This window comes from Rhinopithecus roxellana, chromosome 4, assembly GCF_007565055.1.
Source record: "Rhinopithecus roxellana isolate Shanxi Qingling chromosome 4, ASM756505v1, whole genome shotgun sequence".
Classification (NCBI taxonomy): Eukaryota; Metazoa; Chordata; class Mammalia; order Primates; family Cercopithecidae; genus Rhinopithecus; species Rhinopithecus roxellana.
The window spans coordinates 173,443,981-173,470,240 of NC_044552.1; the positions used below are offsets into that span (position 1 = coordinate 173,443,981).

At 38.2% G+C, this 26,260-nt stretch overlaps 1 protein-coding gene across 2 annotated transcripts; it reads left to right on the plus strand.

The window, feature by feature from the left end:
- Positions 1-361: 361 nt before the first annotated feature.
- Positions 362-21,943, plus strand: HINT3 (histidine triad nucleotide binding protein 3). 2 transcript variants are annotated; one of them, XM_010360174.2, is made up of 5 exons: positions 362-825; positions 8,335-8,452; positions 14,349-14,418; positions 16,922-17,048; positions 19,767-21,943. In XM_010360174.2, exons 1-5 carry the CDS (start codon positions 625-627, stop codon positions 19,797-19,799), a joined length of 549 nt encoding a protein of 182 aa, XP_010358476.1. In that variant the 5' UTR covers positions 362-624; the 3' UTR covers positions 19,800-21,943. The 2 variants fall into 2 exon arrangements, with proteins under 2 accessions (XP_010358476.1, XP_030784530.1); XM_030928670.1 differs by lacking the exon at positions 19,767-21,943 and adding an exon at positions 18,773-19,366.
- Positions 21,944-26,260: the final 4,317 nt, after the last annotated feature.

The following is a 26,260-nucleotide window of genomic DNA, read 5'->3' on the forward strand; positions in this document are numbered from 1 at the left end:
TAGCTGTTCTGTTAACAACAATAAAAAGTCAACAGAGATGTAAAGGTTAGTTTTGGACATTTTTAGCTTAAACTACAAATTATCGTGGCTGAAAATGCAGCAAACATGATATTTGTTGAAAACAAGGCTTTAGGAATTTTGTTCATTCTTTAAAAACCTACAAATTTTAAAAACCAAACTTTAAAAAACTTTTTTTTTGAAAAACGGCAGCGTAATACAATATTTGGACACGCTATACTATGGGCTTTGAAGAAAGCCTGTCCAGAACACCCAACATGCTCCCTAATAACAGACGCTCCCGCGCCTCGGTGATGTCACCACGACCCGCGGCGCGCTCTGCGTCTTGGCAGACGTCGTGCGTCATTACCAACGAGGCGCAGGGTTCAGGACGACTCTCGGCAGCGCCATCGCTCGCCCTCTAGTGGCAGCTGGTTTTGAAGTCGGCCTCAGGCTTTGAAGTTCCCCACCGCTTCTCCTTCCCCCTCCCCTCAGCCTGGATCACCGCCCCGCGTCAGGCGAAGGGGGACGCCTCGAGGTAAAACGGAGGAGGTGCGGAACGCGGAGCCTGCGCGGACCCGGTAGCCCTGGAGAGGCCGAGACTCTAGGCCGCGAGGGGCGGGTGCGATGGCGGAGGAACAGGTGAACCGCAGCGCCGGCCTGGCCCCTGACTCTAAGGCCTCGGCGACTGCAGAATCTACGGTTTCCTCAGTGGAGACCCGTGAAGCCGCTTCCAAGTCACCGGAGCCCAAGGATTACGACAGCACCTGCGTGTTCTGCCGGATCGCGGGGCAGCAGGACCCGGGCACTGAACTCCTGTACTGCGAGGTGGGCGGCGACGCGCGGCCGGGGGTGGGTGAGGACCTCGTCGCCCCTTGGAGCTCCGGCAGGGAGGCCTAGCCGGTGTGGACCGGGTGCAGAGGATCCCGATCGCTGCTCAGCTCGCCGAGGCACGGCTGCTCTGTGTGGATGGGGCTCGGGGAAGCTGGGGATACGCCCACTACGGGCCTTTCTGCGGGGTCCAGGTGCTGATGACAGACGCACTCCTAGGGGACGGACAGGCAGTGGCTCCAGCGGTATCTTTCCTGTTCCGAGGGCCAAAGAGTGAATGACAGGGCCGAATGCTTTGGCCTGTGTTTGCAGGTACCCAGGTACTTGGTACAAATAACATTTTGTGGCCTCTGCTTTTATTATAAGGATTCTCCCCCACCTTCAAGATACTGATTTTAGATCCTGCACACTCTAATACCGATACTCATGAGAAAACTAGTAGAAAATAGGTAATGATAATTGTGAAAAGCTGTTTGTTAGATTGGCAGAAAATAGGCTGGAGGGAGTGGGTCTTAGGTCAAACTATTACTGAATTGCCTCTGAATTCCACTTTGTCAGTTGGGATGCGTGGACATTTTCAGAGCATGAAGACTTTGCCCAGATATTTTTAAATGGATAATCTGGTACACACTTCATTCTGTTGGTTTTACTTGTCCATATAGAAACAACTTTTTGAGAGAATTAACTCCAAAGATTGTGTCTTTTGTAGTCAACATTCCTTTATTTTTAAAAAATAAATAGAATTTCTTTTAAGCACCTTGTTTTGGAGGTTGTTGAGCAACATAAGGGACGGTCTGTGTCCAGATTTTACAGTCTAAAGGGCGGAGTGTATACAAAGGAGGTAGCCAATTACGATGCCTCGTGCTGTGGTCAGGTGATTTTACAGTATTTTGTAAGCTTATGGGAGGAGCTTCTAACCAGATCTGAAGAATTAGGGAAGGCTTTCCAGAGGAAATGAGACTTGAAGAAATAAGTAGGAGTTGATCACATGAGGAAATGGAGAGAATAATGTCCCAGGTAGAGAGACCCCCCGAGAAGTTCAGTTTGTGTGATAGAAAAACAAACAGAAATTGTCTAGTGCGTAGAGTTTGAGAGGATGAAACACAAGGCTGGAGAGGTAAACAAGAGGCCAGATTATTAAGTGTGTTGGAATTCATGCGAAGGAATTTTGTCTTTAGAGCAAAGTGAAGCTTCACAATGTTTAATGGTGGACTGGGAGGAAGATGTTGCGGAGTTACAGGAAGGAGTTTGATCTTTGAAAGGTCATTCTGGGATCATTGTGGAGAATGATTTGGAGGAGACCAGCCCGAAGGTATGGAGACCTGTTAGAAGGCTATTAGAATAACCTACCCTGATGATGGCCTGAAATGAGAATGTGGTGGAGGAGATTATGAAAAGTATATAAGAGATACAGTATTCAGGAGGTAAAACAGGCAGGACTTGATGAATAAAGGTCAGTGATTCTCAACTGGGGGCAATTTTGCCCTCCCAGGGGACGTTTTGCAATATCTTGAGATACTTTTGATTGTAACAACTTCTGGCACTTCTGGGGGTTGCGTCTGGGACCTAAATAATGGGTAAAAGCCAGGGTTGCTATTAACATGGTACAGTGCACAGGACAGCACAGCCACCCCCTCCATCCGCCGCCATCAACACACACACACATAAAACAGACTTATCCAGTCCTCAAAATGTCAGAAGTGCCAAGGTTTAGAAACCTTGATTTAGATATAAGAGAATAAGGAAAAGAAAGAGGGGGAAGTAAAAGATGATTTCTGGGTTTCTGGCTAGGGTAAGCTGGTAGTGGTACTACCATTTCATTAAGATCAGGAACAAAGGAGGAGAAAAGATAACCAGGGGAGTGGTGGGGAGTAGCAAAACAATGAGTTCAGCTATGGAGTCATGGAGTTTCAGGTGAGTTTGAGCCATCTAACTAGAGATGTCTTTTAAATGGTTGGATAGTCTGGCACTCTGTAGAGGGATCTGTGTCTCTAAACCAGATTACAGGAACTGTCAGTTTATAGATGGAAACTGAAAAAGAAGGGAAGTGATGAGGTCACCCAGGAGGTTAAAAAGTGAAGGGGAGGCCTACACAGAACTCTGAAGAACACTAACATCGTAAGGGACAGGCAGAGGAAGAGGACCTGAAAAGGGAAGAGAGAAGGAACAGAGAAGTAGAAGGAACGCTGGGAAGGCCAAGAGAACGGAGTATATCAAAAAGAAAGGAATTGTCAGCAATGTCAGCAGCCATATCAGCCTGCCTTCATCCTCAAATCTGGGTAAGGTGACCCTTGTATGTCCTTGCAAAGAGGCCAAGTCAGATCAGGACTGGTTGTGTCCCCAAAGTGATGTTCGTTGACCTTGAGGAGAGCAATTTTATGAAGTGGTGAAGCAAAAGGCAGATAGCAGTTGATTGAGAAGAACTTGGAAAAGGAAGGAGTGAAGACAGCAAATACAGACAACTCTCGCAGGAATTTGGCAATCCAGGGGAGGAGAGAAAGGTAGTGGTAGCTACAGGAGAAGCTGGGGATTAAGAGAAAGCTTTTAAAACAGTGAAGATGTTTGTGTGTTCAAATCTCATGAGAAGATGCTTATAGACAGAGGTTTAAAATGGTCCAGGGGGTAGAATGTTGCCCCTGGGAAAGAGGAAACTCATTCCTCACTGTGTGCCAGGCAGTGTTGGAGGCATGGGGATACAGCCATAAACAAAACATGCAAAACTCCTTGCCCTTATGGCACTTACATCGTAGTTGCAGAAAAGGATAATACTCAAAATAGTAAGTACAATTTAGAGCTTATTAGGTGGCAGAAAATAAAGAGGAACGGGATGCAGTTTAAAAATTTCAGTCTGGAAAATCTGCACTAAGTAGGTGACATTTGGGTTAAGCCTTGAAAAAGGAGAAGGAGCAATTATATGGTTATTTACAAGTAAAAGCTTTGAAGTAGCTCCTCTGAAGGCTGGGAGAGAGAATTAGGGAAACAAGGATTGTTGTACAGTGGGTCACGTGAGGTTGAGGACATTCAATTTCAGGTCATGTAAGGTTGAGGACATTCAATTTCAGGTCATACCAGTCTGCTCAGTTGTGTGATTATCCACTTGCCAAGAGCAGCCTAAGGCTGGGATTACACAAAGTAAGCAGTTGTATTGACCTAGGGTTGGGGTTTTGCCATGTAGGTGTTATAGAAGTGTAGTGAGACACAGTTAAGAAGTTATGGAGCCGGGCACAGTGGCTCATGCCTGTAATCCCAGCACTTTGGGAGGCCGAGGCAGGCAGATCATGAGGTCAGGAGTTTGAGATCAGTCTGGCCAACATGGTAAAACCCATCTCTACTAAAGTTACAAAAATTAGCTGGGTGTGGTGGCAGGCACCTGTAATCGCAGCTACTTGGGAGGCAGAGAGAGGAGAACTGCTTGAATCCGGGAGGTGGAGGTTGCAGTGAGCCGAGATGGTGCCACTGCACTCCAGCCTGGGTGACAGAGCAAGACTCTGTCTGGAAAAAAAAAAAAAAAAAAAAAAAAAGAAGTTATGGCAAGCAAGTGGCTGAAGTGGTAGACCATGGAATATATGCTGAATAGGAGAAGGAAGTAAAGACAGCACCTGACAAGGAGAAAGAATACGCACACCGGTTGTCTGTTTGCAGACCTCTGTTGGACTGAACCATAGAGTCAGGAGGGACCTAGTTTTGCCTCTTCAATCTCCCTTTATTTTACTAAATATAAAAGTAGGCTAAAGAGAGGTAAAGTGCATTTTCAAACTCAGAGTTCAATATTTAGTAGATCCTTAGAAAGTGCTTTTAAATTTTGTATTCTGCAATTCCAATAATGAAACTCAAGGAAAATAGATACTAGTAGCTCTAGAAAGCTTTGTCTAAAAATAGTCATCAAAAGGGGTGGGATCCAGACTTCTATCACATCCAAGGTGAGAATTTTTCTTGGTTAGGAACAAAGTAAACAGTATGAAGAGCCTGGGGATATTTTCATGGTGGAAATAAGACATAATCAGTACTTTGGACTAATTTACACCCTAAATTAGGGAAATAGGGTAAATATATACAATAGCCCATTGTCAGTGGAAAAACACAAACTGCTTTTTTTGTTTTCCCATTCAACAGCAATCAACACAGAACACTTCTGTGACCAAATGTATGGAGGTGTTCCCACAAGCAAACAATCAGTTTTGCAGCAGACACCAGCTCGGTGTCCTCCATTGCAATTCTTATACTAACTACCTGGTGATAGCATCAGATCCCACATGTTAAAGACTCAGTCCCCAAGACTGGCCTGCCCTTCCCACCAGTTGCAATTCCAGGCCTCTGGAATTTCTGACCGACCAGCTTGAAGTTGGGGATCCCACGACCTTCTCTTTGGGTTCTAAAACTTGCTAGAGTGGCTTACAGAACACAGGGAAACACTTAGGTTTACTGGTTTATTATAGAGGATATTCCAAAGGATATTGATGAAGAGATGAATAGCCCTAAGTATGGGGAAAAGGGGGCAGAGCTTCCATGTCCTCCTGAGGCGTGTCCTCTCCCAGGAGCCTCCATGAGTTCAGCTATCCAGAAGCTCTCTAAATTCTGTTCTCTTGGGCCTTTTATGGAGTCTTCATTGGATAGGCCTGACTGACAATTCGGTATTAATGTGACTGGACAAAAAGGGTATGATCTAATACTGGTAGACGGAGTGGAGAAACCCAGCAAGGCCTGTCCAGATTCTTCTTGGCCTCTGTGTGCAGCTTTCCTTCCTCCGGGGTAGGAGGCAGAATCCCTTCAGAAATGAGAGTCTCATGATCCACAATCAGAAAGGTCAGGGAAGATTATAGTCCTGACTTGGGCAGGTAAAGGGAGGGCAAGAGAAGGTCAGAGAGATTGAGAGATTCTTTTTCTGAGGCCTGTCTCTGAGGCCTAAAGTGCCTCAACATGATTAAAAAAAAAGACTGTAACAAGGGCATTGGGAGTTATGAGCTAGGAATCATGGCTGGAAACCTATATATATATAACACACACACATATATATATACACATATATATATCACACACATATCCATATAATACAGAACATAAGATACATATGCGTGTATAATAGTGCTCCCAAAAGTTGTCTATCTTTTTCAGATTGAATTTAAGATGACTTTATGTACAAGAGCTCACTCATTGAAGATTAAAGATTAATCATTTTAAAAAGAATTATATAACATAATTTGATGGTTTTTATCATACATTCATATATTCATTAAAATATATTCATTGTAAACATTTAGAAACTGTTGGGTTTATATAAAGTGTAATTCAAATATGAAAGAGAAAAATTTCCATTTGGAAAAATTGGAGTTACCAGCATCATGAGGGGTTAGTCTGGCAAACCTTTCCAGCAAAAGCTATAGAAGATTCTTCACTCCATAAACCTCCATATGGTGTTGTCTAATTGTACACTGCAGATTTAAAACTAAGCAAAGGCTGAACTATGCATTCTCAATGGGGCAAATGACACTCCCAAAGGGGTGAAAATTGGTTTTTGGTGGTGATGGGGCAATATCTTACTTTTTCATGTATGAGGCACAGATATACATAGAATAAACAGAGAGTATAGCTGTGGTATTAAAATCTCATGGAGATGGGATTAGGGGAAAAAAGTCTTAAAAGGCTCATTAGATAAGCAATAATGAAAAAGTAATTGAGTAACACTGGACTAGAATTTACCTTGCTTGGAACTATACTGAGGAAGTAACTCAGTGTCAATTTAACTTGAACGTTGTCCCCATTCTTTAATCAAATTTTGCCTAGCACCTTAGATGACATGATACTGAAATTTTTTTCAAATGTTACTTTTAACATTTGCTTTAGATGTCAGTCAGGGTCCAGTTGCTGGAAAGAAAAAAAAAATTCTAGTTACTGAAAGCAGAAATTGATTTAATGTAGGGAATCATTTGCTTAAAAAACTCTTTAGAAGGGCTGGTGAAGCAGGTTCTAGAATGTCCTTCAGGAATGACACCCAGAGCAGCACTGCAGAACTGTTTATTGGAGAGCTGCTTTCCCTGACACAGTGAGGAAGGCAGGAGTCACATGGCTGCCATTAGAACTTTAACCTCAGAAAGATGCTTCTTTAGTTGTGATTCAGAGATAAAGAAGCAGTGTGACTGCTTCTCAAACAGGAGTTTGAGACCTGCCTGGACAACATAGGGAGACTCCATCTCTAGAAATATATATATAGCCTGGCATGGTGATGTGCATCTTCAGTCCCAGCTACTTGGGAGGGTGAGGTGGGAGGATCAACAGAGCTCAGGAGATCGAGGCTGCAGTGAGCCATGATTGTGCCACTGCATTCCAGCCTGGGCTACAGAGAGAGACCCTGTCTCAAAGGAAGGAAAAAAGGAAAATTTTAAACAATCAAAAACATTGTAGTCCTTGACCTTATCCTTTTCTAAAACATTCCATGGATATCAATTTTTAATTTTAATACTAGACAGAAAAACCATAATAAAAATGATAGAATTGGATTAAAATTGATATATAATTGTCATGTTTGTTATCTTAGGATAACCAGGATTACTGGAATGGATATGACGCACTTGTTTGAATCGAATTTTGGCTCTTGGAATGGAGAACTATTGAGCAGCATTGCATTCATGGATTTTTTTAAAGGGAAACTCTGCTTATACTGATTTTAATTAATTTTTATTTACTATAAAGTACTCATAATTATAAATTAATTAAAATCAGTATAAGATACTTAATAAGATATTCACTATCAGATACTTAATATGGTTATTTAGCGAATATAGATTTTCTCTTAGGAAAGTTTGAAATTCAAATGTTAATGGGTTGAAACACACTCTTCTTCCTCTCCTTTTCTTTTTTCTGTAGATTACTGTGCGGATTAATTTAAACCAGAAAACTGATGCCATACATGTATTGTAGTGGGCCCATAAATTAGTACAATATACTGGAATTTGTTTCAGCATTTCGGTCTTTTTAATACTGTAAAGTGGCAAGTAAAAAAGTATTTGGATATAATTGCTTCAAAAAATGTTTAAAAAATGCAGTCCCTGGACATGTAAATGCTAGCTGATGTTCTTTTTATAGTTGAGGAAAATGCTACGTTGGGAAAAAAATTAAATGTAGAAAGGAATTTATCTGTCTTGCTGTGATTCTGTAGCCAAACCTTAAAAAATATGTATCAAGAGTGAAAAACTTTAGGGTAGGGATAGAGAAATGTGTAATGAAATAATAAACTCTGAGATTATTGGTAATGAAGTTTTAGTGAACTTTACTCGTAATTGTTTCTCCAAATTTGACTTTATGTGTCTTTTTTATTCTCTGGAATAAATGAGCATCTTATGAAGGAACTGTTATGAACTTAATGCATAATTATAAAATTGCCCAATGGGGGTTAGGTGTGACGTATGTATCATTTCCCTGTCAGACTGAGATTAATGATATGTAAGTCAAGCCAGAACAGCATTAAGAAATTATTTTTAAAAATTTACTAGCAAATGTTTTTTCTTTTAGAATGAGGACCTAATTTGCTTCAAAGATATCAAACCAGCAGCAACTCATCATTATCTTGTGGTGCCAAAGAAGCATATTGGAAACTGCAGAACTCTAAGGAAAGATCAAGTAGAACTGGGTAAGATGATGACAGTATTCTTCATGTTTATATCATCTTCAGTTGGTATCAGTGATGGCAGTGAAGATTAAAAAGAAAAGTACTGTGAAAAGGGAGCACTATGACTTTTTGAAATTTTCACTATAAAGAATTTTAAATTCATTAAAAAATAGTACAATACTCATGTATTCCTTATGCAGCTTCCATATTTAGGAACTCATGGACAATGTAAAAAAATATATTAACCTTTTCTCACAGTGATTTTTGAAGCATATACTAGACATCATACTATTTAACATTTAAACTGTCCAAAAGATATATTTTTATGTCTTTTTCTTTTTTTTGAGACAGAATCTTGTTCAGTCGCCTAGGCTGGAGTGCAGTGGTACGATCTCGGCTCACTGCAGCCTCCGCCTCCTAGGTTCAAGTAATTTTCCTGCCTCAGCTTTTCAAGTAGCTGGGATTACAGGCACGCGCCACAATGCCTGGCTAATTTTTGTATTTTTAGTAGAGACGGGGTTTCACCATGTTGGCCAGGCTGGTCTTGAACTCTTGACCTCAGGTGATTCCCCCCACCTAGGCCTCCCAAAGTGCTGGGATTACAGGTTTGAGCCACCGTGCCTGGCCTATGTTTATGACTTTTTAAATGATGGACTTTCTTGACTCTGAAATGAAAGGTGCTATGAAAAATTATTAACAAACAAGTTACGATATGACAAATGAGCTCATATTGCCTTATGGTGACATCATGTTGATACCTGCCTTATAGTCTCCTGTGAAGATAAATTAGCACCAAAATTTAATTATGAGTTTTTAGTGATGAACTTCTGGCTTCTGAAAAGGAGATTCTGAATCTTGTCTATTGAGGATGATTGCTCATTTTCCTACTCATGCCTTCTGTGACTTGTCACCTATCATTTTCTAAGACATTTCTAAGCTCACTTCAAATCTGCCTTTAAAAAGATAATTTCAACTTTTATTTTAGATTTGGAGGCCGGGCGCGGTGGCTCAAGCCTGTAATCCCAGCACTTTGGGAGGCCGAGGCGGGCGGATCACGAGGTCAGGAGATCGAGACCATCCTGGCTAATACGGTGAAACCCTGTCTCTACTAAAAAAATACAAAAAACTAGCCGGGCGAGGTGGCGGGCGCCTGCAGTCCCAGCTACTCCGGAGGCTGAGGCAGGAGAATGGCGTGAACCCGGGAGGCGGAGCTTGCAGTGAGCTGAGATCTGGCCACTGCACTCCAGCCTGGGCGGCAGAGCGAGACTCCGTCTCAAAAAAAAAAAAAAAAAAAAAAACCAAAAGATTTGGAGGTACATGAGCAGGTTTATTACATGGATATATTGTGTGGTGCTGAGGTTTGGGATACAAATGATCTGTCACCCAGGTAGTGAGCATAGTACCCAACAGTTAAGGTTTCACCTCTTGCCCCCATTTTTCTCTCCCATTTTTAGTAGTCCCCAGTGTCTATTGTTGCCATCTTTTTGTCCATGAGTACCCAGTGTTTAACCTCTCCTTATAAGTGGGAACACGGAGTGTTTGGTTTTCTGCTCCTGTGTAATTCACTTAGGATAATGGCCACCAGCTGCATCCATGCTGCTGCAAAGGAGATTGCTTCATTCTTTTTTATAGCTGCATAGTATTACATGGTATGTATGTACCACATTTTCTTTAGCCTACTGCTGATGGACACCTAGGTTGATTCCATGCCTTTGCTATTGTGAATAGTGCTGTGACTCACATACAAGTGCATATGTCTTTTTGTAGAATAATTTGTTTTCTTTTGGATATATACCCAGTAATGGCATTGCTGGGTCGAATGGTAGTTCTATTTTAATTTTTTTGAGGAATCTCCAAACTGCTTTCCACAGTGGCTGAACTAATTTACATTCTCATCAGCAGTGTGTAAGTGTTATGTTTTCTCCTCCGCCTCACCAGCATCTGTTATTTTTTTACTTTTTAAAAATAGCCATTCTGATTGGTGTTGAAATAGTATCTTATTGTGGGTTTGATTTGCATTTCCTGATGATTAGTGATGTGGAGCATTTTTTTCATATATTTGTTGTCCTCTTATATGTCTTCTTTTGGGAAGTATCTGTTTATGTCTTTTGCCCATGATTTCATGGTGTTTTTTGGTTAATTGTTTAATAATTTATTTACAGATTCGGGATATTGCACCTTTGTCACATGCATAGTTTGCAAATACTTTTTCCCATTATGTAGGTTATCCATTTACTCTGTTGATAGTTTATTTTGCTGTGCAGAAGCTCTTCAATTTGGTCCCACTTGTCAATTTGTGTTTTTATTGCAGGTGCTCTTGAGGACTTAGTCATAAATTATTTCCCAAGGCTGATGTCCAGAATGGTGTTTCCTAGGGTTTCTTCTAGGATTCTTATAGTTTGAGGTCCTAGATTTAAATCTTTAATCCATCTTGTGTTAATATTTGTATATGGTGAAAGGCAGGGGTCCAGTTTTATTCTTCTCCATATAGATAACCAGCTATCCCAACACCATTTAATTGAATATGGTGTATTTTCCCATTGCTTATTTTTGTGAACTTTGTTGAAGATCAGATGGCTGTAGGTGTGTGGCTTTATTTCTGGGTTCTCTCTTATGTTCTGTTGGTCTATGTGTCTGGTTTTGTAGCACTCTCATGCTGTTTTGCTTACATAGACTTATAGTATAGTTTGAAGTTGGGTAATGTGATGCCTCAAGCATTGTTCTTTTTGCTTAGGATTGTCTTGGCTACTTGGGTTTTTTAGTTCCATATAAATTGTAGAATAGTTTTCTCTAGTTGTGTGAAAAATGATGTTGGTCGTGTTGAATCCGTAGATTGCTTTGGGCAGTATGGCCTTTTTTAACAATACTGATTCTTGCAGTCCACGAGCATAGAATGTTTTTTCATTTGTTTGTATCATCTACGATTTCTTTCGGCAGCATTTTGTAGTCCTCCTTGTAGAGATCTTTCACCTCCTTGACTAGCTGTATTCCTAGGTATTTGTGTGTATGTGTGTGGCTATTGTAAATGGGATTGTGTTCTTGATTTGAGACTCTCAGTTTGAATGTTATTTGTATTTGGAAATGCTACTGACTTTTGTACATTGAATTTGTATCCTGAAACTTTACTAAAGTCATTTATCAGTTCCAAGAGCCTATTGGTGGAGTCTTCAGGGTTTTCTAGGTATAGACTCAGATTGTTGGTGAGGAGAGATAGTTTGACTCCTTTTCCTATTTGGATGCCTTTTATTTCTTTCTCTTGCCTGATTGCTGTGGCTAGGACTTCTGAAATCTGGAAAGGCTTTGTCATGAGGTTCTGGGATTAGTTTGATCAATATTTTAAGGTAGCCTACATGATAGATCAGTTGGGCTAGATTTTTAAAAGGTAAGACACCACTTTGATGGAAAACCTTGATGTGTAGTTCATTAATATTTAGGCTAGTGAATTAACTAACAATTTTTAAACTGTTGATTCTGAATACAGCAAAGTTCCTTAGTCATTTGAAGTTCTATCAGTACATTTGAGAACATATATGATTTATAACTACAGGGCAGCATTTGAGCTTATAACAATTAGGTCCAATTTAGATTTACCTGATTGAAACATTTCATCTTTCTTATTAAAAGTTTTAATTTTCATTCTTGTAGTTATTTCTTAGATTTCACACTTTAGCTTCTTAGGAATTTTCAATTTATATTCAGCAGAAGTGGAGAATAGAGGCTGTCATAACTAGTTTTTATAACTGTTACAAATCAAATGTTGCTAATTTTGAAGCAGCTGATAGGTATTTGGGATTCCATTACATTTTCCTCTTTGCTTTTGTGTTATATTTGAATATTTCCATACTAAAAGTTGTTGCAAATTAATAATTTTTATATAATTGATAAAGTTGAGGAAATAATAAGCATATGGAAGAGTTCAAGAACACTATCAAGGAATATGACTATAATTGACATTTATGGAACTCCACTTAAATATAGCATACATGTTTTTTAAAAAGCATATGTTCACCAAAGTTGACCATATTCTGAGCAATAAAATACAGCTCAATACATATCAAATGACTGAAATCTTATAAATATGTACCATTACTGGGTATATTCCCAAAGGATTATAAATCATGCTGCTATAAAGACACATGCACACATGTGTTTAATCCAGCACTATTCACAATAGCAAAGACTTGGAACCAACCCAAATGTCCATCAATGACAGACTGGATCAAGAAAATGTGGCACATATACACCATGGAATACTATGCAGCCATAAAAAAGGATGAGTTCGTGTCCTTTGTAAGGACATGGATGCAGCAAAACCATCATTTTCAGCAAACTATCACAAGAACAGAAAACCAAACACTGCATGTTCTCACTCATAGGTGGGAACTGAACAATGAGAACACTTGGACACAGGAAGGGGAACATCATATACCAGGGCCTGTTGTGGGGTCGGGGGAGAGGGGAGGGATAGCATTAGGAGATATACCTAATGTAAATGACGAGTTAATGGGTGCAGCACACCAACATGGCACTTGTATACATATGTAACAAACCTGCACATTGTGCACATGTACACTAGAACATAAAGTACAATAAAAAAAAAATATGTTCTCTAAAGGCAGTAGAGTTAAATTAGAAAAAGAACAAATTCCAAAAAAAGATATACTCTGGCTTGAAGTAATTTGGAGCTTTTTTTGGACTCTATGGTACTAGTTGGCCTAGTCTTGGAAGACTGGCAGTCTCCCAGCTCACACCTGACTTAAAGAAGTAAACATTAACAATGATTTTGTAAGTCTCAATATATCAACTATCCTCTGTAGATGTTTTTACTTCTTCCTCTTTCAAGGATTACACTATTTAGAAACTATGGAGACCTAATATTTGGCATTGTGCTTTGAAGATCCCAGGTTACCAAAATTTTTCTGGTGGAGGGGTTGATTCCCACCTGAAGGCCATAAAACACCAAGACAAGAAAGATGATAAAGGAGATGGAATTTGGAAGCCAGAGTCGTTATACAAAGTTTTGGCTAGTCAAGGATAGGCTGACTGGAAGGGATACCATATCCTTAATTTGGGCCCAAAGACAAATTCAAAGTTTTCTTGTCTTATTAAATCAAACAATTTCTGTTTAATTACTTGGTCTTCCTGATGAGAATGAGTCCTCATATGATCAGATGTCCTAAATAGCCAGCTGTCCTAAAGTCTACCTATCTGTGAGATTTTGTGATAGTGATGTTGCACTGGGGCTCAATTTGAAACTTTATTTCAGTTGTTGATAAGCAAACTTCTCAGTGACTTAAAGCTACTGAATGTCTTTATTTTTTATTTTATGTATTTATTTTTGAGACAGGGTCTCACTCTGTTACTTAGACCTGAGTGCAGTGGTGCAATCATAGCTCACTGCAGCCTCGACCTCCTACGCTCAAGAAATCCTTCTGCCTCCACCTGTTGAGTAGCTAGGACTATAGGTGTGCACCATCATGCCTGGCTACCTTTTTTTTTTTTTTTTTTGGAGACAGAGTCTTGCTCTGTCTCCAGGCTGGAGTGCAGTGGCATGATCTTGGCTCACTGCAATCTCTGGCTCCCAGGTTCAAGTAATTCTCTTGCCTCAGCCCCCCAAGTAGCTTGGACTACAGGTGTGCACCACCATGCCTGGCTAATTTTTTGTATTTTAGTTGAGTCAAGGTTTCACCATGTTGGCCAGGATGGTCTCAATCTCCTGACCTCGTGATCCACCTGCCTTGGCCTCCCAAAGTGTTGGGATTACAGGGGTGAGCCACTGTGCCTGGCCTGAATGTGTCTTTAATGTGGGTAAACATTTAAACATTTAAACATTTGATAGGACAAGAGTGAAGGTCAATGGCAATTTGTGAACTTAGTGTCTCCTCTAGTGTAATGTTGTGTCTTTTCTGTTTTACAGTTGAGAACATGGTAACTGTTGGAAAAACCATTCTTGAAAGAAATAATTTCACTGACTTCACGAATGTGAGGTGTGTATACTTCCAGATGGAAACCAATTATTATACATTATTGACTTTTTTCGAAATGTTATTTCTCTGTAGAAAATGGAAACAGAGGTGGCAGTTTGTGGTTTAAAAGTAGTTTTCCTGAAAGTGAGAATATAGTTCATTGGTAGTATAAATGTAATAAAACTTCCTCTTGTATCTCAGTATCTTCCAATAATTTCCACTTGTAGTTTTGACAGACAAGTCTATTTGAGCAGTGGGTAGGTAAAATAGTTACTAGTCTACTTTTTAAAAAAATATTTTTGAGACAGGATCTCACTCTATTGCCCAGACTAGAGTGCAGTGGCGTGAGCATGGCTCATTGCAGCCTCAACCTCCCAGACTACAGTATCCTTCTAGCTAAGCCTCCAGAGTAGCTGGGACCACAGGCGAGTACTACCACACCCGGCTACTTTTAAAATTTTTTATGTAGAGACAGGGTCTCCCTATGTTGCCCAGGCTTGTCTCAAACTCCTGGGCTCAAGTGATCCTCCTGCCTCAGCCTCACAAAGTTCTGGGGTTACAGGTGTGAGTCTCCATACCCAGCAAGTCTGCTTTTCTTTGTTCCATATGTGCATTCCTATAAAATTGTGTGCAAGTTGAATTTTCTTAGGAAAATTTTATATGATTTAAAAAGCACATGATTATAATTCTAATGTGAATTTAACTTGAATTTGTCTGCTGAACTCTGGCGTAAGCACATGATGTTCAATTTTTCAACTTTTTTTCTGAGACAGAGTCTTGCATTATCCCCCAGGCTGGAGTGCAGTGGTGCGATCTCAGCTCACTGCAACCTCCGCATCTCGAGTTCAAGTGATTCTCTTGCCTCAGCCTTCCACGTAGCTGGGATTATAGGCGCATGCCACCACGCCTGGTTAATTTTTGTATTTTTTATAGTAGAGACAGGGTTTTGCTATGTTGGCCAGGCTGGTCTCGAACTCCTGACGTCAAGTGATCCGCCCACCTCAGCCTCTCAAAGTGCTGGGATTACAGGCATGAGCCACTGTGCCGGGTCTTTTCAAATGTTTTAATTTATCTAAGTAATGTGTTTCTTTTTAAAAGATTTCCGATTTTGCTTCTGTGACACAAGCAGGTATAATGGAGATTACTTCTAACACTTTTAACCTAGAATTCAGAATAGACTTGAATTCCAATGCCATCCATGCTACTTGTGGTGTATGCTACTTATAATTTCTGTGTTAGTTTAGACATGCCATTTAGCCTCTCCAAGATAATACCTGCTCTGCCTGCTGGTAGGTGCAAATGAGATTCTCTGTGTGAAAAATCCTCCAAAAACTGTTAAACATTACCAAGTGTGATAATGATAAGGAACAGATGGTGTTTGAGACCCTTTGGCCAGAAGCCACACATTTCCTACACAGTCATAGGATGCTTATTAGAAGAATGAACACTGGACAAAGATTCGAGAGCCCTGAGTCTCAACTCCAGCTCCACGACTGTCTAACTTTGTGACCTTGAGAATATTTTAAACTTTCTGGATCATGGCTTCGCCATCTTTAAGATGAAAAGATTGAGTGAACCTTTGAGTTGCTTCAAGCTTCTAGATTACTTGATTCTACATTATACGACTGTTTGGCAGAAGGAAAACCTAGTCTCCTCTTCTAGGTAGTGGTGGAAATTTCAAAGTATGTACTGCATGTCTGACTCCACATTGCTAGTCCCAGAGGATCACTGCTGCGGTATAGCACTTCTCCTCTGCCTCCTTTCCACACTTCCACTCACTGATACCTTGAACAGGCAAATATTTCTGGGCTTTGATTATTGTTACACGTGTGTCTTGCTCTGCTGAGCATAGGTGGACTTGCAAAACTTTTTGTAAGCTTATTTTTAAGAGTTTAAATCATATTTAAAAAACTTTGTAACCATTTAAAGGAATTCTTGTGTATCTTTTAGAAAGCACATAATTATCATTATCATCTAACTTATTTTAAGTATTAACCAAGAAACCTGGGTGATGATGAAAGTTTTTTATGATGACATAATTAATCTCACTACTGAAATACTGTTGGTTTGGTAGGAAATGTCTGAGTACTTTATTAAAGGAAAAAGTGTGCCATCTACTGGCTATGTATTGAATAAATGAACACAACTACTTGATTGTCTAGTGCTGTTTTAAAAAATTCATTGCAAGGGCGTATTTTAAGTGAATGAAAGCTTAAGATGATAAAGACTGAAGTGATATGACATTATGCCAACTCAGAATTCATAAAGATTATACTGAGGCATAATATGCTGTTAAGGCCTTCCTTGATGATGAGCTTATGTTACTACAAACTTCAACATGAAAAGAAGAGGAAGTGTGTGAATCCTCAGAAGTGCATAAAAAGAAACAATGAGATTTGTGACAGTCTATTTACCTTAGGAACTTGTTTTGGATCTCGTTAAAATTTATGTGTTTCCACCTGAAAAATGACTTTAAACTATTTTAGAACTGGTTTGTCAATCATCTCTTTCCTTCCTATTTTAGGATGGGTTTTCATATGCCACCATTCTGTTCCATTTCCCACTTGCACCTTCATGTTCTGGCACCAGTGGATCAGCTTGGCTTCTTATCCAAGTTGGTTTATAGAGTCAATTCCTATTGGTTTATCACAGTGAGTATTCTTGTTATGTCAGCAGCATACAAAAATATTTAAAATATCCTTTTTGTTGTAGTTTTTTCTTCTCAATAGTAGGTACTTACAGCTCTCATAGGCTTGATTACCTGTTTTAACATACTGCTTGGACATATCCAAAATAATATTTTTAATTTGGGGGATTTTCAAGATCATCAGTCTGTAGGAAGAGAAGCTATGGCTAAGACTTCCCCATTTCAAGTAGTGGATACGATATACAAGAATCATGGTATTCAGGGTTCTGACTTTGGAGTCACATCTGGATTCAAATTCTGACTGCAGTGCTTGCTTGAGGGTTCATGTAAAAGTTACTTACATTTTTTAAGGCTCAAGGTCTTTATCTGTTACCTGCATATAGGTGATAGTGCCTACACCTAGGGTTGATAAGAGAGTTGATAAGATAACTTATGTGTAAGGCACTTAAAACAGTACCTTGCAAATAGTAAGTAGTCAGGAAATGTTACCTGCTACCTCTATTGTATCATCAACATCATTGTAGAAATTTAGTTTTTGTGTTTTTTGATAGTTCAAACTTCTTAGAAAAGAGTTTTAGTAGTAGCATCACTTACTAGATCTTCGGCCGAAGGTGTTTTTTTTTTTTTTTTTTTTTTTTGAGACAGAGTCTCACTGTGTCAACAGGCTGGAGTGCAATCTTGGCTGGGTGCAATCTTGGCTCACTGCAACTTCCGCCTCCCGGGTTCAAGCGATTCTCTTGCCTCAGCCTCCCAAGTAGCTGGGACTACAGGCACGTGCCACCATGCCCAGCTAATTTTTGTATTTTTATTAGAGATGGGGTTTCACCATGTTGGCCAGGCTGGTCTCTATCTCCTGACCTCGTGATCCACCCGCCTCAGTGTCCTAAAGTGCTGGGATTACAGGTGTGAGCCACTGCGCCCAACCCAAAGTTTTGAGTCTAAAAAATTACAGCATTCTGCTTTGCCAAAGCAAAAGTGGAGTAGAATTCAGCTGTTTATACACCTGTGGTCTGTTTATATACCTTAGTTATTAAGTAGCTCTGGGGTCCCTCTAAGGCCAATTGACCACTAATTTACCAGGGTGTTATTTTATGTTTCCATGATGATCTATAGTTGCCATATCTGAATAATCATCCAATAGTATTTATTTATCATTAGTTAATGAATGGTATTATTCTAGTCATAGTACAGAAAAAATTAAAAAGTGTCTGATTTCTAGAAACTTCATTTCAAACATATTATCCCTGTTTTCAACTTGTTGCCCAGATGATTTTATTTAAATAATATAAAAATACAAAAATTAGCTGGGTATGGTGGTGCATGCCTGTACCACCTACAGTCTCAGCTACTTGGGAGGCTAAGATAGGAGGATCACTTGGGCCCAGAATGTTGAGGCTATAGTGAGTGATCATGCCACTGCACTCCAGCCTGGGTGATGGAGTGAGACCTTGTCTCAAAAAATGAACAAAAATTAAATAATATGTAAGACACATACATATGTGTATATATGTGTGTATGTATTTGAAATTTTAAAAAGTGAATATTCTGCTGGACAGCTGGTTTTTTTTTTTTTTTTTTTTTTTTTTTTTTTTTTACAAAGTTTGTGTAATAGGAAAGGTTTTTTTTTTTCCTTGTTTGTATTTCTAATTTTCTATAAGAGCTATACCTTTATAATAAAAGATGAATGAAAATACATTTTTGTAATGTTTTGACTGTATTTTCTTACAGGAAAGACTTTTTTACTTGGAAAACATCAATGTATAAAAGTATAAGATATATTGTTGGTTCATCCTGAGAATCTGAACTCTTCTTAAATCTGACTTTGTTAGAATATCTTATGAGACTTTGAAAAAAATCAAGATAAAGATATTGAAGTTAATTTCAAAATCTTATATAATGATCCAGATTATATAGTGTGATTGAGAAAAACACTGAAATGATGTAACTCACAGACTTTAGTTTACCTTTTTTAAAAAATAGACTTTATGTTTTAGAGCTGATTTAAGTTCACAGCAAAATTGAGTAGAAACTACAGAGAGTTCCCGAGTACCCACTACCCCTCCACATGTACAGTTTCCTCACTGTCACATCCTACACCACAGTAGTAAATTTGTTACAATCGATGAACCCCATTGATAAATTGTTATCACCACAGTCCATAGTTTACTTTTGAGTTGACTCTTGGTTTTACATTCTGCGGGTTTTGATAAATGTATAAGGACATGTATCCACCATTATAGCATCATACCTAATAGTTTCACTGCTCTAAAAATCCTCTGTATGCTGCCTATTCATCCCTCCTTCCCCTTTAACTCCTGGCAACCACTGATCTTTTTATTGTCTCCATAGTTTTGCTTTTTCCAGAATGTCATATGGTTGGAATCCTACAGTATGTAGCCTTTTCAGGTTGGCTTCTTTCACTTAGTAATATGCATTTCAGGTCTTACTTTACTTTTTAAAACTTTAGTGTTATATTTATTTTGCTTTTCTTCTTGAAACTTATTAATGAATTTGTAATGTAGGCAACAATCTGCCTATTTATATACAATGTAGATTAATTATATATAGATATTATACTGAGAGTTTTTTTGTAAGATATTTTTAGGAATAGAATATGTAGTACTCAACTCTTCTAATGTGGCATATTATAATAGGATACCAGTAGAATTATTTGATAGAGACTCTGATATCTAGAATTAAAAAGTATTTTTTTAAATTACAGGCTGATCACTTGATTGAAAAACTAAAAACATGAAAATGTCAAGAGTGGAAGATTTTTCTAATCTTGGTTTAGCACGAAGTGATGTTTAGGTCCCTTTTAAGTCTAATTGCAATTTTAAGATTTGTTGGGTTTTATGAGAGGCTGTTACTTAGTGACCTTAAATCTTTTCTGAATGTCTGTTTCCTGAGATCTTTGATACAGTTATATCAATATTTTGTTACTGACTTGTTTCAATGGTTACTTGTATAAGGATTTTATATATATGATATTATAGATAAAATCCTATTTAAGACAAATTCTGTTAATCAAGAAGGGCTCTGTATTTTTTTAAATTAAAATATTTTCACTTCTCAGTAAGTAGTCAATTACAGTAATGATTTATTTATGAAGAATAAACTACTGTCGAAAGTACTTTATTGGAACCTTTATTACTGTGAAGGAGAAAAAGAACTTAGCTATTTCTTGACAGTTCTATAGTTTTACACATAAATTTTCAAAATAAAAAATACCATACTACATAATGATCTCTGATCTTGCTGAGGGAAGGAATGATATATGTGCCACTTTTTCCTTAAATTTAAGATGCCAGTTTTCACTTCTTGAAGCCTCACATCTTTTTAATAAATCTATCCCGAAAGCTACATAATGTATATAATTTCTTTCAGTGAATTTACAATAACTATCAAATTGGCTATTAGAATTCAGTGTAATGGAATTTTGCCTCTAATAACATAAAGGGGGAAGAAACATAAAGTGGTTCTCTTAATAAAACTAGGAGAAAATGTTGCTTTATGGCATGTTTTTGTATCAAAGAGAAATTAGAGGTTAAACTTTGCTTTTATAATGAAAAAGGCCTGATTTGAAAGTAGAGATAGGCTTAGATGAGAAAAATTGATAACACAATATTAATACTATTGATATATCATTTCATGAGGCATATTTTGTTAAAAATTGTTTTTTTGGTGCTAACCTACAGGCACAGTAGTGAACATGAATGAAGAGTAGGTGCTGCATGTTAATCCTACGTTGTGCCAATGTATAATAGTACCATGTATATGAATATGAATAAATGAACATGAGGATTAACGTATTGTTGAAAATAGACTGAGGTACTAGTTTTCTTTCTTTTTTAGAGGGGGCATGATATTAAACATAGTTTTAAGTAACAAATTACTTATTAAAAAGTTACAACACGTGGAATCAATACTGTTTTATTTGTTCATTAATTTATTCATTCAGCAAACATTTGTTGAACATTTAATGTGTACCCGATATTGCCAGGATCAGGAAATAAAGAAATAAAAACAGATATTCAGCCTGCAATTGCTAGAAGAGGCCAGAAGAGGCTGTGAAGGGATAAACACTTCTGAGAGTGGATGGTAGTAGAACTGAGTATTCAAGACTGAATGTTAGGCAGGTAGACAGTGACTGGTTAGGCTGAGAAACCCATAAGTACTTTCTTTGAGTTCTGCTTCCACTATTACTTACTTCACAATGGATGTTAATGTTCAGATTTCATCTTATTTACTAAAGGTGGAGAAAGGATGTGGAGTAGGGGTTATGGGCTCTCAAAAGTAGATTTATAGATTTTTTTTTTTTATCACTGTTTTGTGATATAGTTCACTGACAACTTACATAGATTAACAGTTACAAGTTTCCATAAATCAGTTAGACTATGACAAGCTTCAGGGAAAGAATTTTCAACAACTGCAATCTTTGATTGTTTTACTATGGGAACTTGCAGGGATATAATTGACAACATTATAACAATAATAGGTAAAGTATTTAAGGAATTCTCAAATGCTTTATGGACCTCTTCAAAAACGTGGTTAGCCAATTGCTTCAACTTTTATAGGTTTATATGCTCTCATATAAACCTATTTGTTAAAAATCCTTGGAAACACATTTTTTAGTAGAGGTTCTCATTTACTTATAAAGATTAATAATCAAATTACTACAATTAATATCCATTTAGCTTTTTCAGTAGTCTAAATATTTGGTAACTCCTTAGCCATCTATAACACTAGTTCAAAACAAGGCTAATTCATAACCTGTATTAAAAATGTTTGAAGTGGTATCAAGAGCATTGTTTATGCATGTTGTGATACTATTTGTGGAATTGTATAATGAGCTGTTTCAAACTGCTAGAAGAAAATGAAATAAAAATGGGAAAATACCATCAAATTTTGCCTGTCTGGATTTTTTAAATAGTACTAAAAACAGAAATTCAAATGAAAGATGTTTTATAAATTGGCTGATCAGTGTATGAAAGGTATACTGTAGTGATGTAAACACACCTCTTTCATATAAAGAATCCAAGGTTGAGGACACAGCCTTTATTATTGTAACACTTTATAACTTACATACGTCTAGATTTTGATATGAAAAAGTCATTTATAAAAGCTGGTGCCCACAACTTTCATTAATTTTTTAGTATGTACTAGGTACAAATACTCCAAGTCACTAAAATGAAACTAATACTTGTTGATTCATCTATTTATGAATCAGCTCTTATCCTTGCAATATAAATACAAACAACAGATCTGACTCAGCTGAAATCAACTTAATGAAAATATCTAAGTCCACTTCTGATTGAGGAGAATGAGATCCTCATTACATGATTAGTTATTTAAAATCACAAAAGTAGAGATGGATTCACAATGAACAATCATGCATTAATTAAACCAATCCTTAAGCCAAATATCTTTTAAGTATAATATTTTCTATTCATATGAAATAGACATCTCATGCTTAAAATGTTCCTCCTTCCCAACCTGTTCCTTTTAGTTTTCCCCATCTTCGTTAATGGCAACTCCAATCTTTCCATTGCTCAGGGCGAAAATCTTGGAGTCATGCTTGAGTCCTGTCTCTCACACTTCATATCTAACCTATTAACAAACCTTGTTGCAGTACCTTCCAAATATATTCAGAATTTGACCACTTCTCATCACTGCTATCACCTTGGCCAAGTTATCATCATCTCTTATCTAGATTGCAGGAGTAGCTTCCTCACTATCTCCCTGCTTTTATCCTTTCCCACCCTATTGTCTCCTCTCAACCCATTTACACATTCAACAAACAGAACATGTATGCTTGAGTGTTCTGTCAGGCCCACAGATCCTAAACACTGCCCTCAGATACACACAAAAAGTTTTGGCATGGGGTTGTCCCCTTGAAAGGCCCTGAAACAGAAACCAGTTTTCTTTTCAGTGCCTGGTGTCTCTGCCTTTGCTGATACTCATTTTCTCTTTCCTTGAATGTTGCTAGAAACTGTTGACTGGATTTCATGCCTCCAGATGCTCCCTTTCTAACACAGCCTCATCAGAGTTCTTCCTAAATTACTGACTAAATTACTAAATTGATCATGCAATTTTCTTACGAAAATCTCACCATTTACCCTGAATATAATTTATCAGCCTTTTCAGCTTTGTTTCCTACACTTATACCAAAGTGCTAGCCATTTTTACTACTACAACTAAACTGGGCACACCTTTGAAAATCTGTTCCCATTAAAGTCCAAGTTCAAATGTTTCCTAATCCATGAAGTCTTCACTGAAACTTCTCATCCCTAATCTCAGCAATACTGTTTCTTCAGCTTCATTTCATGGTATTTTGTTTATCTTCCTAGAATAGACCTTATGCAATCTAGCCAAGATGTAGTAGGATATTTCTTGCTACTGGATTTTGAGCTGTTTTGTGGCTGGGGGATTTATTTTTAAATTTGTCTTTGCATCCCCGTTGCCTTAGTCTAGTGACTGACTGATATTCCTGGTAAGTAAATCTGTTTAAATCTCTTGAGTTCCTTAAAATGTTTCCATAATAAACCAAAATCTGATTGAAGACCCTAATTTCAGGCAACTTTCAATCCAAAAATCAAGGGTATAACTTAGATGTTAGCTGGACCTTCCTGGCATTATGTCCTTCAGGTCAGTATCCATGATCAGTATACAACTCAGTTGTGAAATGTCTTGAGTTTCCAGAGAATTCACCCACACTAGGTAGTTCAAGAATTTAATAGCCAAACTTTTACAGGGCTATATAGCTCCTGCCATCTTCCTTATTGTCTTCCTTCACTTCACTCCTTCCTTTTGGAACACATTTCTTTTACTTTCTCATTAGACATGTTTTAACTTTCTCTGAAGCCCTAGTTCTACCCAACATACCTAACCCATAGGAAATCACCTAACTTAAGTAGGATTATTCCAGATATTTTCTCAGCTAAAGAGATTCTCTCAAGATTAGTTATTGGCCGGGAATGGTGTGGCTCATGCCTGTAATCTCAGCACTTTGGGACGCTGAGGTAGGTGGATCATGAGGTCAAGAGATCAAAACCATACTGGCCAATAGGTGAAACCCTGTCTCTACTAAAAATACAAAAAATTAGCCGGGCATGGTGGTGGCTACCTGTAGTCCCGGCTACTCAGCAGGCAGGAGAATCACTTGAGCCCAGGAGGCAGAGGTTGCAGCGAGCCGAGATTATGCCACTGCATTCCAGCCTGGCGATGGAGCGAGACTCCATCTCAAAAAAAAAAAAAAAAAAAAAAAAAAAATTAGTTATCAATCCAGCTAGTAAAAGAAGATTTTCTTCTTGTTAATCTTCCTCTGAGAAAAATATTTGAAACACTTTGCAACTTTATCACATAAATTTGCTCCTCAAAGGCAAGTTAGAAGACAATAAAACATGCTATTTACCTGTGGTACCTGAGCCTCCTGGGATTCATAGCCCGTCAATCCATCCTCTTTTTCCTCAGGCAGTTACTCTTAAACTTTCATGTGCTTCAGAACCACGTGCTGGGCTTCTTTATAACACACTCCTAGACCTACTCCTAGAATTTCTGATTCAGCAGGTTTGGGAGTAGGGGAGGATTCTGTATTTCTAAATGACTTCCAGATGATATTGATGCTGTCTGTCCTAGGACGACACTTTGACAACTCCTGCCATAAGTAGTGCTTAAATTTGGCTGCACATAAAATCAACAACTGGTGAGCCTTTAAAAATCTTTATGTCAAGGCCACACCCCAGCCAAATAAAATTTGAATCTGGGGGGATAGATTCCGGGTCTTGGTATTTTTTAAAAACTCCGCAGGTAATTACAATGTTCAGTCAAGTTTGGGAATCTGTGCCCTATAGGATTAAGCATAATTCCCCTTTGGGCCTTGTTATGGTAGACTCTCAAGAAAATCTCTTTTTTTGGGACCTGAGGCTATCTATACTAAATATAATAATTTTCCTACTCATGAGAAGCAAATAGGATCAAGAGATAGGGATTACTGGGAATTGTGCTTAAACAAGAATCTGTGTGATTTAACAAGCATGTAGAAGATGACAGGCATACCTACTTTAAATGACTTGCCAGAAGTCTTTCTTTGTTTAGAAATCATGATTGCTTCTGATTTAAAGGAGGAAGGGAGGATAAAAGACATGGCTCAAATGAGGTAAAAGTGCTGTAACCTTTGTTACCTCTGGTTCACACGTTCTGCCAAGGGAAGTAATAAATGGCATCCCATTCAAATGGAGTCTCCAGCCTGTTTCCCTTCACATTTTTCTATGCATAGAACCTGCTTTCCAGGTAGCAAATTAGAGGGCATAGTTTGTAACTAGGGCTTCAAGTTTGTTTCGGGGAGTCTTTAGAAAAGAGGATGGGATCTACATTTCTCTGCTTCTGGGGATCTTGTTGGAAATTTGACCTCAAGTAGCTGAGTCATACTTAAATCAACTCCAGCTACTTTAAGTCTGAATTGGTGCCTCAGAATTTCAACTCATACAGGCTTGTTTCCTTAGAGTAGGCAGTATTATTTCTCTCTTTTCCTAAATTATCTTCATTAAGATTGACAAGAGGGGAGACCCCTCTGGGACATCAAGAAATTCAAACCTCAGTAATGCTCCGCTACAGTAAAATTTGTGCAATTCTTATGTAACTTATTCCAATAAAATCTTATTCTCCAAACCATTCAGAAGCCTCTTTTTACTAATTGCAAAACTCATAGTCTTAATACATATGAAGATAACTTTTCTCCCTCTTACTGGTGTGCAAATCCCTATGGTTCTTTGCGATACCTAGACCCTTTTCAAGTGTTAGATGCAGCCTGAGATAGATGCATGGGCAGTTTTGATATTACATATGACCTCTGCTGCTGGGACCTGTTAACTTTCTATTCATTTCTCTGAGTGTCTACTAGCCTCAATGCTTAAGTGGCATATTAAAACCAAAACTCAAAATTCTCCTTTCCAATTTCTGATCCTTACTTCCAGGGAATGTCCTCTGATTTTTTTAGTGACAGGCAGCCTATACCATAGTCTTTAATGTTTGCACAATAGCTGTCTCACAGAAGGAGCCAGGTTCTAAGAGGTCTGCCCTAGAAGATGGAACATGGATGGAACTTTGGGTCAGTTCCCAGAAGTCAGACTATGAACCTCCTTGCTCCCTATAGTAAAAAAAAAAAAAAAAAAAAAAAAAAAAAAAAAAAAAAAAAAAAAAAAAAAAAATCCTTAC

Coding starts and splice junctions, on each gene's coding strand:
- HINT3 (XM_030928670.1), top strand. CDS start 625: ATGGCGGAGGAACAGGTGAACCGCAGCGCCGGCCTGGCCCCTGACTCT. Junction 826..8,334: donor CTGAACTCCTGTACTGCGAG/GTGGGCGGCGAC, acceptor TTTTTCTTTTAG/AATGAGGACCTAATTTGCTT. Junction 14,419..16,921: donor ACTGACTTCACGAATGTGAG/GTGTGTATACTT, acceptor TTCCTATTTTAG/GATGGGTTTTCATATGCCAC.